Source organism: Ambystoma mexicanum, chromosome 10 (genome assembly GCF_040938575.1).
Source record: "Ambystoma mexicanum isolate Mex_15411 chromosome 10, UKY_AmexF1_1, whole genome shotgun sequence".
NCBI classification, from domain to species: Eukaryota; Metazoa; Chordata; class Amphibia; order Caudata; family Ambystomatidae; genus Ambystoma; species Ambystoma mexicanum.
The window spans coordinates 507,222,193-507,237,706 of record NC_090932.1 but is presented as its reverse complement, the minus strand read 5'-3'; the positions used below and the strand labels follow the sequence as shown (position 1 = coordinate 507,237,706).

The window sequence follows — 15,514 nt, the reverse complement described above, 5'->3', positions numbered from 1 at the left end:
AAGAGGGGACTACTGTGTCCAAGGGAGACTTGGAGGGGAATGAAGTTGGAGACAGATAATATAAGATATTTAGGGATGATACCGAGAACCCTCAAAGGCTCTATGACCTTAACTATGAACCACTTTTGAAAACACTGAGGGATGATTTGAACAGGTGAAACAACAACCTCATGGTGACATGGTTTGGAATTAATGAATACAGTAAAAATTAATTTGCTACCACGGGTGGTCTTCCCCTTCAAACTTCCTCCTCCCTGATGGTTTCTTTAAAGTAATAATCTATTAAATAAACAGTTTTATATGGGGCAGGAAGAAGGCACGGATATTATTGTTATTATTTTGCATTTTTAAAGCGCTCACACAGCCCGCGGGCATCGAGGCGCTGTTACAGGAATTGTTTTGTTTTTGTTTGTCTTAGTTGCGTATTTATAACGCGCTTAAATACCCAGAGGTTTCTAGGCGCGGACCCGGGATCGAACCTGTGTTGCTTCGTGTCGTCTTGCTTCCAAGGCGAGAACGTTGCCGCTGAGCTATCCTTCCAGGACAATATGGAGGACCATGCACTCGTTGCCCAGAGGGGAAGAAGGTTATGGAATCCCAAACCTACTTTAAAGCTGCCCAGCTCAGGATATTCCTCGAGCATATCGCAGACAGGTGCAGAACATAATTGACACATTTAGAGGACTTTAAGGTTTGGGACTATTTATGAACTCAAGTTAGAAAAGTACTGAAAAAGTTAAAAATCAACCAGTGCTAGGAATTATCTGTGACATATGGAAGGAGGGCAGTAGGAATAAACACCTATCCACATGGCCATACCCAATGGGTTCTCTTTGTGGGGGACTTGATAGATCTGGTAATGGTAAGGGGTGTGTCATCTCAGAAATGGTCAGACCCAGATTTCGGGTGTGCAAACTGGATATTCACAGAGGGTAAATTCAGGAAATAGGAACAAGTTAGAGACCTGCTTGGAGAGGAGATGACAGATTTAGCATCTTCCAATACTTAACGCAACAAGGGAACACTTCTAAAAGGGGAATGGAAAGATACAGTAATTCGTGACCTCACAAAGTAGAGAACATATGGAATACAGCCAAAAGCAGATAGGGTATACTATCTAAGCTTTATAAGGTTATCTTGCTTAGTATGCCCTGGGGAGGCTTTAGCTTCAGGGGGCAATGGGAGAAAGACTTATGGCTTGCCCTCCTGGAGAAAGTGTGAAAACATGTTTTCATCCTTACGTTCCATGGGAATCTGTCCAAGAGTATGATGACACACAAGTTTAAAAAGCTGTATAGATGGCACTGACTCTCAATAGTGAGGGGTCATGGGAGTCCTAGTCCAAAACATCTGGAGAGCCGCAGGTGGAAGACCCCTGCCCTAGGGTGTCCCTCTCTCATCTTGTATCAAACCTCCTCCCCCACCCAGACATCCCTGACCCCCAGATTAGTAGATACAGACAGTTGACTCCTACTGTTGAGTTTTGTCTTCGGCTAGTTGGGAGGATCTAAAGGCTGAATGCTTTAACTCTCTAAACTCCCTCAGGGACTTTCTTAGATTCCATACTCTATCCAGTTGGTAACTTTCTATGCAGAGTTGGGTATTGTGCCTTACCAGGTCCTGTAGGATTCAATCCCCCATCTATCACTCTCACGTTCATCTCTCCTTTTCTACTCTTTCTTCTTAGCTACTTCCCCTGCTCTTCCCTCCAATCTACTCTACTGCTCCCCTGTGTACCCACTACTCCATCCTCCTCAATAACACTCACTCCTTCATACTACTCCTCCCACTACTCTACTGCTCTCTCTTGAACCCCACTACCCTCTCCTCCCCACTAATAATCCCTCCTCCATACTACCACCCCCTCATCCCTGCTAATATTCCCTCCCCTACATTACTATTATCACATCCACTTCACAGTCGTTCCCTACATTTAACTTTCTAACCACACTTGCCACACAACCATGAACACTAATACAACAGTCCCACTATCACTCGCTAGCCAATACCTCATCTTGTCCAATAATCTCCTCTACAGTCCCCTGCTCGTTCCTACCCACTGCTGGTCTCACCCAAATAAGCCACACATCCTGTCACTTCCGTATTATTATCATTATTATTATCATCATCATCATCATCATCATCATCATCATCATCATCATCATCATCATCATCATCATCATCATCATCATCATCATCATATTTATTGAGCATGGACCTAGCTTCAGGAAGCAACAGAACATGCTACAATTATAAAGGAAGAACACGGTGAGGGAAGTAGAGAATAAGGGAGTGGGGAGCTAGCAACAGCTGAGGGCAGGTGATTGGCAGTAAGGGATCTCCATACAACCAGGGGTGGAATCAGTGAGCAGCAGAGTCTCAGGTAGGTTGGAAGAAGAGGGTGTGTGGGCCTTGGTGTTAAGTCCTTATTCCTCCCCCACCCCCACCTCCATCCTGGAATTGGTTCTCTTTCCCTTGTCAATCCGGCCCTGTCTTCCCCACCCAGGGTGGTGACATGTCATGTGAAGTTAGAAATTGTGGGTGAAGCCCTGCCCACTTTCATTGCACGGGTTTGCAAGAGAGAGGCCTTGACCACCCAGGTAGTCCAATTACTATGTTCAAGTTTCAGGCCCCCAGTTGGGGTGCACCAGCAGTAAGTCCCAGGTGAGTGAGGGGTTTTTGTTTCCACACTAGTCCTGGGTGGTCTAGGTTAACCTGGTGTAGCTGTGTCTGTATGCTGCACTCATCTGCCTGCACTTGCCATCTGTTCACATAGCGGTGTGAAGGTATTGTGGGTCGCTCTCCCCCGCGGAACATTAGGATGGTTCTCATGGAAGGCTAGGTAACAGCTGGCTGATGGTTGTGCTGCAGGTTCTCTGCTGCTACTGTCTTCTTTCTTTCTGGAGTTGAGCCTCTAGGAAAAATGGAAAGAGACTGACAAGCATCTTGCAATGGAGGCATGGCTTGAGATAACAGTGGTCTGCAAAGTAACATACTGGAACAAGTGGGGAGAACATGAACTAGGATCCATTCAATTGATCCTGCCCACAGGATTGGGGCTTGCTCTGGATTCCGCCCTATACCTCCAACCTCCTTCTGAGGGCACTCCCAGTCACCTCTTGACAAGGCCAGGGTACTGGCCTCATCAAACACCCAAGGGTAACAAGAAGCTTCTTCCCAAGAGATGTCTGGAAGCCTTGTCATAAAACACTGCCTGGCCCTAAATAGGACTATATGGGGAGTTCAAAGCAATTTTAAATAGTCTTAGTGCTCCCTTCATCATTAAGGGATGGCTGTGGATTGCGCTGTGTACAGTTGACAATTTAAACTCCAATGAATGTGTGTCCGAATTCCCCCGTCCTCTTGTGTTCATCAGATGCCGAAAGAGCCTGACCACCCCGTCCCTCATATTTAATTTCCTGCAAAAATATAACACTTTTAATCATTTTATAGAGATGATACATAAATAGCTACTGTTGTATTGGACGCCGGTGCGTATGCACAAACTATGGTTGTGGATAATGATTTGTGCTGGGGTTGTGAATTGGAAGTGGGTACTTCATGCAAATGGCTCACCATCCAACATAAAATTGATCTAAAAACACTCTGCCTCACTTACAAAGCCCTCAACTACCTAGCCCCCCCACCTGACTAACAAATTCACCATGAAATCCTCCACCAGAACCACGAGATCTTCCAATACCTTATGTCTCACAGTACCTAGATTTACCTCTAAAAGAGCCGGTGGCTCGAGCTTCACTGTCCTCGCCTCCCAACTCTGGAACGCCCTGCCTTTGAATATTAAATCATCCAAATCCTTCCAGTTGTTTAGGAAACTTGCCATCGGGTGGCTTCTGACAAAAAGTCAATCTTGAAGTTAGACTCAGCTATCAACTGTATTGCACATGCCTCATTTATGTCATTATTGGTTGCTATCACCTCCACTGCCTGTATGTTTTGTATATAATTGTTGTTCCTAGTATATTACTCTTGTTCAAGTTGTTCTAGTATCACTGCCTATTACCATGTACTGTGCCTTGTAACTTACTGAGCGGCCTTTTACTCCCGGGTCCAGAGCGCTATAGAAATAAAATAAACAAACAAACAAACAAACAAACTTTGCTGCATATGTTGTGAGAGTGTACGAGCGTGCGCGATTACTGGAAGGATGTCTTGGATCGATTAAACTTGGTGATGGGTATGTCTTTTCCTCGTCTCCCCTCGTCATCTGTGTTATCATCAAAGGCCGGAAGATGTACTATGGCCGGGGAGAAAAGCTGGTGGATAGATGGATCTTTAATGGTGGCTGTCAAATAATGAAGGTGTGGAAGACATGGAAAAAGCCACAGATGGAAGATTGGGTTTACGAATTGCCGGTTCTGTTGAGTTTTTAGAAGGTTTTGTTTGCTAAAAGAGGTATGACTGAAAAATATCTTGAGATATGGATGTCTTTCAACGAGTTGTATGGTTAGTCTGAGTGTCTCTGCATGCGTGTTTATCGTGTGGGAAGTTGCGGTTTTTTGAGTGGTTGGTGGTGAGTGTGTGTGTGTGTGGATGTGTATGTGGTTTTGTGTACTGTTTTTTGGTGAGAATTATATACTTTATGAGATTCGCTTTGTTGATATAAGAATGATTTAAACTTTTCGTAATTACTTGTACTGTTAATGGGAAATGTGAAATAATATACAAAAACTATATATTGTTGAACATATAAACAAATTACATAGTGCTGTGTGCACTTTAAATTGACAATCATGTTCTGTCATCTAACACCCTCCATCACATATAGCACAAAGAACAATTCACATGTATAGATAATGGATTTCTCTACATATAAACACTCATGGCAAATAGACAACAATATATTCTGAGCACATTTGGCAGTAGTCATGACATTATCTAGACATCTGCAAGATCCAGTTATTTAGAGTTCTTTTCCTGCTTATGTTGACAGCATGACAGCGTTTGCCCGTTTATCATGAAATAATTAAAGACTCAAGATCCCAATTCTAAATGTAATGTAGAATGTGCCAACTTCAGTTTTGGCTAACACAGCCCATCAAATTATGTCCTGGCCTTCTTCAGGGCAAAGCAAAATGACTTCTGTGGTGTGTTCCTTTAAAAATCATTGTTTGTGGGTTCCATGAAATGGTGGGTCTTACTCCATTCATAACATTTTGCACTTGGTTAAATCTATGTGGGTAGGCCCATTTGACTTCATCCGACATCAAACTGCGAATAGTTGGTGTTCACAGACAGATCCAGCTTCGGTGCTGGCCAGCAAGACGCAAGTCAATTGAGCATTATGCGCTAGTTCAGCCTGCAAAGAAGTTTGCCCAAAAAACATCTCTTGAATAATTGCAAAACCGAAGCAGGATCTGTTCATGAACACGAGCGTGGAAGGTTCACTGCTACTTCCTCTGGGCCTATTGGTGCATCCACCAGAAGACCCCATGATCAGATAACAGTTAATTGAATGCGGCTTAATTATCTTTTAAATATAAACGTTAAAATGCCATCATGGGATACATTCTTAAAAGTGATAGAAAAACATGTAGGGTTTTGTCAAGAAGAGGTTATTACCTTTGCTGCATAGCCATCTAGCATTTCAAAATCCTGGAGCTTGATGTATACAGATTTCAGATTTGATTTATCCCATGGATACTCTGCATGGAAAGATGGGGATGTTATCCTCTGAAACATTATGCAAATCCCTAAATTCAAAATGTGTTATTTAAGTATCCAACATTTCAGGTGCGGCATATAAAATGAAAGCGAAAGGGGTGCCCTGAAAGGGTTACCACATGTTAATACAGAGAACCCCTCTAAAATTACTAAAATGTAGAATATCAATGTAAATCAGCCTTTTCTCCCCATTCATTTTTCTTCTCTTCGTTTCGGTGTTTGCCTCTATATTCACTGCATCATTTTTTCTACCTGCACCCAGTTCCACTGTATTATCTCATCCCCAGCTCTCCCCTCAATGTTTGTTTTATTCTATTACCTATTATTTTTCTCTTGATCCCTTTCCTTTCTCATCTGCCTTCACTCTTTTTTTCCATATCCCCTTTATCTATTTATATTTTGCTACCAACTCTTTTCTTTTGATTTTCAGTCCATAACAAGACTGGTAAATGACTGGTTATTTTAAGTGAGGTTTGGGGAGGGGCAGTCCGACTAAACATTTCCCATTGAAGGCTGGATTCAACTTTTGCAAACAGGTGTAAATCTTTCTGTGGAATGTGCCAGCAAATTACCATGTACAACCTTGATTATTTTGAAGCTGGTGCAATCGCTGATCTGTTAGATAGTGCCTAGAATTTCAATTCAACTTATAGTTACCATATAGGTCTTTGGCAGTAGGCACCGGAGTGTGCGGCTTCTCTGGTGATTTCCACTCTGAATGTCTGCATCCCATTCCTACACATTGTTCAAGAAAATATATGTTGTAAGGAAACTTGCTTGCATGGGCAGAAAATACAAGAGGTGAGTATTCTACATGAGAAAGACATGTTGGGCAATAAAAAAGAAGCAATGGGAGAAAAATAATCATACTATAAGAACTGCTATATTATGTTTTAATTGGTTTATAGTCAAAATCTCGAAAAAAAAAGCACGAATTTAAAATCTCGAAAAAAAAAAAATATCGAATTTATTTTCAATGCGGTTTTTTTCAAAATGGGGTGTTCCCCCCCCAACCCCCCTTTTTTCATTTTTTTTTTTATTTTACCCCTTTTTTTTACTTACCTGACCCCAAAAACACATAAATAAATAAATAAAACATTCAATATTTTTTTTTTCGAGATTTTTGTTTCGTGCTTTTTGTCATTCGAGATTTTGTTTCCGGTCTTTTGACTGACCACCGTTTTAATTACTTTTAGCAGTGACATCGGGGTGCCAGCCAATCAGTGTCTTAGATGTCAAGCTGATTCCTCTGATATAGGCCTGCATTCCAGGACAGCTGCTCCCCCATGTGCGAGGCTACTTAGCCACCATTGAGGTTGGATCCTCCCACTGCTCATCTCTTCCCGAACTCTGCCGTGAATTTACCTGATGTCCGGCTTCGGATACACCTCCTCTCATGTCTGCCTCGTAATGCTACGCCACAGCCATGGATAGGGAGGAGGGACTCACTCAAAAGGCTCATTCCCAAGACCCTCTCTCCTATCCTTGGGCGCTATCTTGAAATGGCATGATCTTCCCTTCGACAAATGGGATCAGCATAGCATGCCTCCTGTTAGGAAAGATTTCGTAATTGTAGGTAATTTTCCTTCCATGTGGCAACCCCTAAACTTTTTGCTGTTGTTTCTCACCTTGTTCTTGACTTTGCCAGAGAAGTGCAGCCTTCTGCCGCACTCCTCTGGGCTTTCGCTCTTTTCTTATGGGGAAACTGACATGCCCTTAAGACAGTCAGTACCGGGGAACGCTGTTTCCCGTAGTTTCTTCTATCATGTTGCGGCTTTCGCGCAACATGACACAAGAGGGCACTGTAAGCTAAGTTACAGCTCTCTTGGGTCTCTAGCCTTCTACGGGCCCTAGATACTCTTTTAGGATGGTATTTGATCGGTGCAAGTCATTCAGGGACTCGAATGGTGGCAGCGATCGTTTTGTTTATTTTGAGCTCCTTTTGGCGTTCTGAGCACGTTTTTCGCACTGAACCCAAAATGGTGGCCTGGCTCCCAAAATGGCCAGACCACGAGGCTCCTTTGTCTTGTCCACTGACCGTCTTGCTCCCTTCACCTTCCCCAGGTCGAGAGACCCGGGGCCTTCCTTATTTGGGCATGTACTTTCCCGCGAAACGTGGTTGCTTTCGCGGGCTTCTACATGTCGTTTGTGTGCCTCCAGGGTGTGGGCTGGGATGTCTGGTCCCAATACACATCCTGGGTGCCAGAGAGTCTAGGGTGGTGTGAATGCCTGGGACCACCGTGGTCCGTGATTGGTCCACGTATGGTGTGTGTGTTGATGAGCGGATCTCCCATTGGCTCCCCTCCGTTTTGGCGCGAAGGGAACTGTGGATAAGAGGGGGCTGGAAACACCACTACCATGTCGATCTCCTGAGTTCTCACGAACAAAGGAATACAGGAGCCAAGTATCCTGCAACCAAGAGGCTGGACCGAGGAATCGCTGGTGACCCGCTGAAGGAATCCTCCTTTGCACTGCTGTCGTCCTGTGAAACCCTTTCCTCCTTTGATCGAACCAGAAGGCCTGTACTGGTGCTTCGACCTTTGGAATAGCAGGAACAGCTATTCCCGGCGACTTCATCAACTCCTGCCAAGTAAGCCTTCGGAAGTGTCTCTGGGCCATCCAGTTGACTGACCAGCTTACAAGGGAGTCCTGCTCTGTAACCGCCGCCAGGTTGTGTTGTATTCTGAGTCCTTGTCACTCTCCCACGCTTCGTACACTTGGCGTTCCCAAGTCTGAAGGGAGGAGTGTACATTTGGCTCGAATACACACGGCCGCTCCGTTGTCCTGCTGCGGCAACAAACTGTGCTGGTTTCGTCGATTGGGACGTCTTTTTGCTCTACACGACTACGAGGCGTTCCCTGCTCTTCTGAACCTGCCAGCTGCTGAAACGAACGTGGAGAAGCCTGGGTCTGCTTGCTTCGGGGACCGGTGAGTAGTTTAGCTAGGATCTGGTCGCCCTCCTGCAGTATCCCATTGCTTTTCCCTGCTGTGTAAAAACAGCACCCGTTTGGCCGTACTCGCGCTCTGCTTCTGCCCACTGTGGAGGCTGCGCTTGAGTTGCGGAACCTGTTCTCCTTCTGCTGTGCACTAACCCGACTGCCTGACTTCCTCCGAAGAGCTTCCCCTTTTGCCCGTTGGCACCGGCGTGGCAGGTACTTTGAGCACAAGGCTCCACTCTTCACAGGGCTCGGACTTCCATCTAGTTAGGTGCCTCTGAAGGCGAACTGAGTCTAAAGCGTTATCGCACTGCCTGTTTTCCTTTCCTTTCAGGTGGACTACATATTTCGTGCTTTAAACGCTTGCGACTGTGTATTTGTATACATATTGTGTTGATATGGTATGTGTTGGTTTAGTATTGTGATATTGTGATTTTCTCGCTACGGTCATTGTTTTAAAGGCCTTAAAATAAATGTGTATCTATTTTTGATATAACAACTGTTTGGAGTAGTTTGTAAGCGCTCTTGCTTTGTGTGCTCATTGCGGGCTTTCAGTCACCCTCACCCCTCTTGAGACCTAGTCTTGACCGCCGCGATCGCTACCTTGATTGGTCTGGCTTGTCCAGAGGTTACCCTGTTCCAAGTAATTAGGTTGGCCTTCTGAACTTCTGCGCCACCAGGACAGAGTTCAGAAATCCGTCTTAACAAATTGGTGTACAGCGGTGGGATACGACTGAAGGTATCCAGTGTTGCGCTCGAACTAAGGCATTTCAGGTTATTCCAACCAGTACACGTAGTGAATTGTTATAGTATAACTTTAAAAAGGCCATAGTCCTGTCAATCAGTATGGAAACAAATACCTTGTTTACTTTAAATGCTTCCAAATCAGAAACGCTGAAAAAAATGTGTGCGGAGAGAGGTGTTTCCTCTCAAGGCACTAAATTGGAAATGATCCAAAGAATCGTGGCGTGGCAAGAAGCGCAGCTTGACGCTATAACTTCTGAGGACAGTGCGGAAGGTGGTGGGGCTGCTCTCACTGGTAGAACCGACGGTTCTGCCGCCGCACTGATCCATCGCGACCACGAGGACAGGGAGGACGAGATGTCTAATGTTTCCTCTGCCAGTGCTGATGGGGAGGCTATGCTTGAATTCAAGAAGCAAGAGCTGCGGTTTAGGCAGCAGGAGCTTGAATTCAGCATAGCCAAACTAAAAATCGAACAGGCAGAAAAACAAAAAGACAGGGATCACCAGTTGGAACTGGCCAAGCTTCAGGTTGCAAATGGGTCCAAGGGTCCTGGACATGGGTCTGGGGCTTCCTCTCATCCACGGTTTCCGAAAGATCTGCTCAGTGTGTATGAAGAAAGGAATGACATTATGGACTGGCTGAATGCGTTTGAGTATGCATGCGAGGTTCAAGAAGTTGACAATGCTGATAAGATTGCGTGGTTGCTCAGTAGACTGCCCCATTCTGGCTGTAGTGCCATTATGGAAATGTCAAAGGCTGAGCGAGCTGATTTCGCAATGTTAAAGCAAACTCTCATTTTAAAGTTTGGGAAGACTCCGGGCCAATATTTAAAGCGTTTTCGAGAGTATAAGAAAAAGGAAGGTGGTACTTGGGTATCTTATGTCGCTGAATCCTTGAAAAACTTAACTGGCTGGGTCGAATGTTATAAGGTTTCTACCTTCGAAGGCATGATAAATCTTGTCATGCTGGAACATATTTTTGCTTCTTCTTCCCCGGAGCTTAAGCAGCATTTGGCCGATTCGAAGGAGATAGATCCTAAGAAGCTGGCCATTGCAGCAGACTTATGGGTGTCACATCGAGTGTCCCATAAGGACAAAACTCATCCTGGTAAGCAGGAGGAAGGGAAAAAGTCCAAAGATATGGAGGGTGGGGAATCTGCTAAATCTTCTTCCCATAAGGGCCACAAAAAGAAAAACAAGGGTAAGACACAAGAGAACTCACAGGGTAGTGGAGGTCAGCCTCCGAAACAGAACTCTGGTTACGATAAGCCTCCCTACGTAAACAGACCCACTGGGGCTTGTTTTTCTTGTGGAGCAACTGACCACGTGAAGGGGGATCCCCGTTGTAAGGTTAGACCTTTGGGGGTCCACTCCGCTAATCTGGCCTTCTCCTCCTACGAGGAAGAAGAGATTACAGGAGCATCCTTCTCCTCAGACTCATTTCCCAGCGGAATAGAGGCTGAGGTAGTTTTAGTGTCCCTGGGTTCCTGGGAGCCTAAAGTCGCAGAGGCTTATGCTAGGATTCCGGATAATACCAAGCACTACTTTAAAGACAGTGTGCTGATCAATGGAGTGGATACTCCAGCTCTTAGGGATAGTGGGTGCAGTCGCACTGTAGTGGATTCTACCTTGGTAGACTCAGAGGAAGTTGCCAGAGCTACTCTGATGCCCACTAAGTTGGCTGACGGCCCCCTCCGTATGTTTCCCGTGATCCCTGTAAATCTTACTTTAAATGGTACAGCAGTCAGGATTCCAGTGAGCATTCAGAGAAACGTCCCGGGAAAGGTCTTGTTGGGTAATGATCTCAGAGCTTTAGGGCTCGTAGGAGACACTGCCGAAAGACCCTACACACGGTCTCAAGCACGGGCAGCATTGGCCAAGTCCAATACGCCGCCCCAGCCAAAGGGGAAACCCAAGGCGAAAGGAGTCTACAAGTCAAAACGAGGGAAAGAGAATATTCCCCCGAGCTCGCCTACCACTGCGGTGGAGGAAGTTGGTCAATCGCCCGGGCCTGACGAGGAGGTGGCGATGCCTGAAGTATTCGACCCCAACGATCATCCTGAACTAAAAGACTTGTTAGTTGAAGGAGGTCCTGATAGGGACGAATTCAGTAAAGGCCAACGTGAGTGCCCATCTCTGGAAGGCCTAAGGAGACAGGCCTGCTCCCAGCTTGAGGGTGAACCTCCTGGGAAGCATAGGATTTATTGGGAAGGTGGACTCCTGTATAGTGAGCCCACAGAGTCTACAGAAGGAGACCATAGGAGGTTGGTGGTTCCCCTTGCTGTTAGGCCCTTCCTCCTGCAGTTGGCGCATGAAGTTCCCCTTGCTGGTCACCTTGGTATGAAGAGGACCAAGCAAAGGTTATCCATGCACTTCTGCTGGCCCAAGATGGGGGTGCAAGTAGAAAGTCACTGCAGAAGTTGTGCCTCCTGCCAGTTGTCTGGTAAGGTTGGCGCGACAATCCAAGCTCCGTTGGTACCGCTCCCAGTTGTGGGGGTACCATTTGAAAGGGTAGGGATCGACATGGTTGGTCCCCTTGACCCGCAAACATCCTCGGGCAATAGGTTTATCCTGGTGCTGGTCGACCATGCAACCAGGTATCCTGAGGCCATCCCATGGAAAACTGTAACTGCCAAGTCAGTTGCAGAAGCTTTACTCGGCATATTTACTAGGGTTGGCTTCCCTAAAGAAGTTGTGTCGGATCATGGCAGCAACTTTATGTCGAAGTATAGGCAGGCTATGTGGAAAGAATGTGGGGTCACCTACGGGTTCTCTTCTGCATACCACCCCCAGACCAATGGTCTGGGGGGGCGTTTCAACAGGACGTTAAAGAGCGTGATTGGGGCTCTGGAGGAGCCTCAGAGAAGAAAATGGGATCTTCTTGTTTCATGCTTACTGTTTGCCTACCGAGAGGTACCACAGGAGGGTGTTGGCTTCAGCCCCTTCGAACTTCTGTTCGGTCATCCCGTACGGGGACCCTTAGCCATCGTCAAAGAGGGATGGGAGATGCCCACTCCCCCTGTTACTACCAATGTAGTTGATTATGTGCTAGGGCTCAGAAAACGGATGGTACTTCTGATGGGCTTGGCTAGTGATAAATTGAAGGCAGGGCAAGCGCTGGTGAAACATTGGTACGACCAGAAAGCTTCCCTCATCAACTTTACACTTGGTCATCAAGTCCTGATCATGAATCCCATAAGGCCTCAAGCTTTACAGGACAAATGGTCAGGCCCTTACCCAGTGGTGGAGCCCCTGGGTGAGGTTAACTATTCAGTGGACCTTGGAAGGCCTGGACAGGCTCCAAAAGTGTTTCACGTGAATAGGCTGAAGGCTTTCGTCCCAAGCGGCAAAATCGCAGCACTGCTATTTGCTTCAGACGTTGAGGAAGAGGAGTCTGAACCTCTCCCCGACCTGTTCAAAAGCAGTCCTTCAGAAAGCTCTTTTGAGGGTGTCCGAGTGGCCCCTCACCAAAATGGACAAGGCTCAGTGGTTTACCTTGGACATGAAGTAGGTGGAGGGAGGAGACAGCCTCTATCCAGTAAGGTACCAGCAGTACAAGACTGGCCTACCCCCACTACGCAAACCCAAGTGAGAGCCTTTTTAGGACTCACAGGGTATTACCGCAATTTTGTGGCAGACTATGGCACCATAGCTGCTCCTCTGACTGCCCTCACAACTCCGAAGAAACCCAAGAAGGTAACTTGGACCGACGAGTGTGAGAAGGCCTTCAATGGCTTAAAAGACTCCTTGTGCCAGGCCCCTGTCCTCAGGGCCCCTGATTATCAAAGACCTTTTATCGTGCAGACGGATGCCTCTGACACTGGGATAGGAGCTGTATTCTCACAAGTAGATGAGAAGGGTAAGGAACACCCTATCGGTTTTATTAGTCGCCAGCTTAAGGACAGAGAGCTCAGATGGTCCACGGTAGAGAAAGAATGTTTCTCTGTTGTGTGGGCCCTAAGGAAGCTGAGGCCCTACCTCTATGGGACCCACTTCACTGTGCAGACTGACCATAAGCCGTTAAAGTGGCTAATGAACATGAAGGGGGAGAATCCAAAGTTGCTTAGGTGGTCCATAAGTCTACAAGGCTTCGACTTCACTATTGAGCATAGGCCAGGTGTCCAACATAGCAATGCTGATGGGTTGTCCAGAATGTTTAACCGACCTGAACAAGAGACTCATCCAGGGGTGGATTAGTTCCCCCTGTCCATAGTCTGGGAGGGGCGAGTGTTAGGAAAGATTTCGTAATTGTAGGTAATTTTCCTTCCATGTGGCAACCCCTAAACTTTTTGCTGTTGTTTCTCACCTTGTTCTTGACTTTGCCAGAGAAGTGCAGCCTTCTGCCGCACTCCTCTGGGCTTTCGCTCTTTTCTTATGGGGAAACTGACATGCCCTTAAGACAGTCAGTACCGGGGAACGCTGTTTCCCGTAGTTTCTTCTATCATGTTGCGGCTTTCGCGCAACATGACACAAGAGGGCACTGTAAGCTAAGTTACAGCTCTCTTGGGTCTCTAGCCTTCTACAGGCCCTAGATACTCTTTTAGGATGGTATTTGATCGGTGCAAGTTATTCAGGGACTCGAATGGTGGCAGCGATCGTTTTGTTTATTTTGAGCTCCTTTTGGCGTTCTGAGCACGTTTTTCGCACTGAACCCAAAATGGTGGCCTGGCTCCCAAAATGGCCAGACCACGAGGCTCCTTTGTCTTGTCCACTGACCGTCTTGCTCCCTTCACCTTCCCCAGGTCGAGAGACCCGGGGCCTTCCTTATTTGGGCATGTACTTTCCCGCGAAACGTGGTTGCTTTCGCGGGCTTCTACATGTCGTTTGTGTGCCTCCAGGGTGTGGGCTGGGATGTCTGGTCCCAATACACATCCTGGGTGCCAGAGAGTCTAGGGTGGTGTGAATGCCTGGGACCACCGTGGTCCGTGATTGGTCCAGGTATGGTGTGTGTGTTGATGAGCGGATCTCCCATTGGCTCCCCTCCGTTTTGGCGCGAAGGGAACTGTGGATAAGAGGGGGCTGGAAACACCACTACCATGTCGATCTCCTGAGTTCTCACGAACGAAGGAATACAGGAGCCAAGTATCCTGCAACCAAGAGGCTGGACCGAGGAATCGCTGGTGACCCGCTGAAGGAATCCTCCTTTGCACTGCTGTCGTCCTGTGAAACCCTTTCCTCCTTTGATCGAACCAGAAGGCCTGTACTGGTGCTTCGACCTTTGGAATAGCAGGAACAGCTATTCCCGGCGACTTCATCAACTCCTGCCAAGTAAGCCTTCGGAAGTGTCTCTGGGCCATCCAGTTGACTGACCAGCTTACAAGGGAGTCCTGCTCTGTAACCGCCGCCAGGTTGTGTTGTATTCTGAGTCCTTGTCACTCTCCCACGCTTCGTACACTTGGCGTTCCCAAGTCTGAAGGGAGGAGTGTACATTTGGCTCGAATACACACGGCCGCTCCGTTGTCCTGCTGCGGCAACAAACTGTGCTGGTTTTGTCGATTGGGACGTCTTTTTGCTCTACACGACTACGAGGCGTTCCCTGCTCTTCTGAACCTGCCAGCTGCTGAAACGAACGTGGAGAAGCCTGGGTCTGCTTGCTTCGGGGACCGGTGAGTAGTTTAGCTAGGATCTGGTCGCCCTCCTGCAGTATCCCATTGCTTTTCCCTGCTGTGTAAAAATAGCACCCGTTTGGCCGTACTCGCGCTCTGCTTCTGCCTGCTGTGGAGGCTGCGCTTGAGTTGCGGAACCTGTTCTCCTTCTGCTGTGCACTAACCCGAACTGCCTGACTTCCTCCGAAGAGCTTCCCCTTTTGCCCGTTGGCACCGGCGTGGCAGGTACTTTGAGCACAAGGCTCCACTCTTCGCAGGGCTCGGACTTCCATCTAGTTAGGTGCCTCTGAAGGCGAACTGAGTCTAAAGCGTTATCGCACTGCCTGTTTTCCTTTCCTTTCAGGTGGACTACATATTTCGTGCTTTAAACGCTTGCGACTGTGTATTTGTATATATATTGTGTTGATATGGTATGTGTTGGTTTAGTATTGTGATATTGTGATTTTCTCGCTACGGTCATTGTTTTAAAGGCCTTAAAATAAATGTGTATCTATTTTTGATATAACAACTGTTTGGAGTAGTTTGTAAGCGCTCTTGCTTTGT

General features: G+C 46.8%; 1 protein-coding gene across 1 annotated transcript in view; it reads right to left on the bottom strand.

Annotated features, from left to right (window-relative positions):
• Positions 1 to 15,514, bottom strand: part of LOC138491516 (uncharacterized) — a 601,105-nt gene that overhangs the window by 336,500 nt on the left and 249,091 nt on the right. The window contains exons 5-6 of the mRNA XM_069618053.1: positions 6,343 to 6,420; positions 5,584 to 5,666 (exon numbers count right to left, since the gene is read on the bottom strand). Coding sequence (XP_069474154.1) covers positions 5,584 to 5,666; positions 6,343 to 6,420 — 161 coding nt within the window. The remainder of the gene's footprint in view (positions 1 to 5,583; positions 5,667 to 6,342; positions 6,421 to 15,514) is intronic.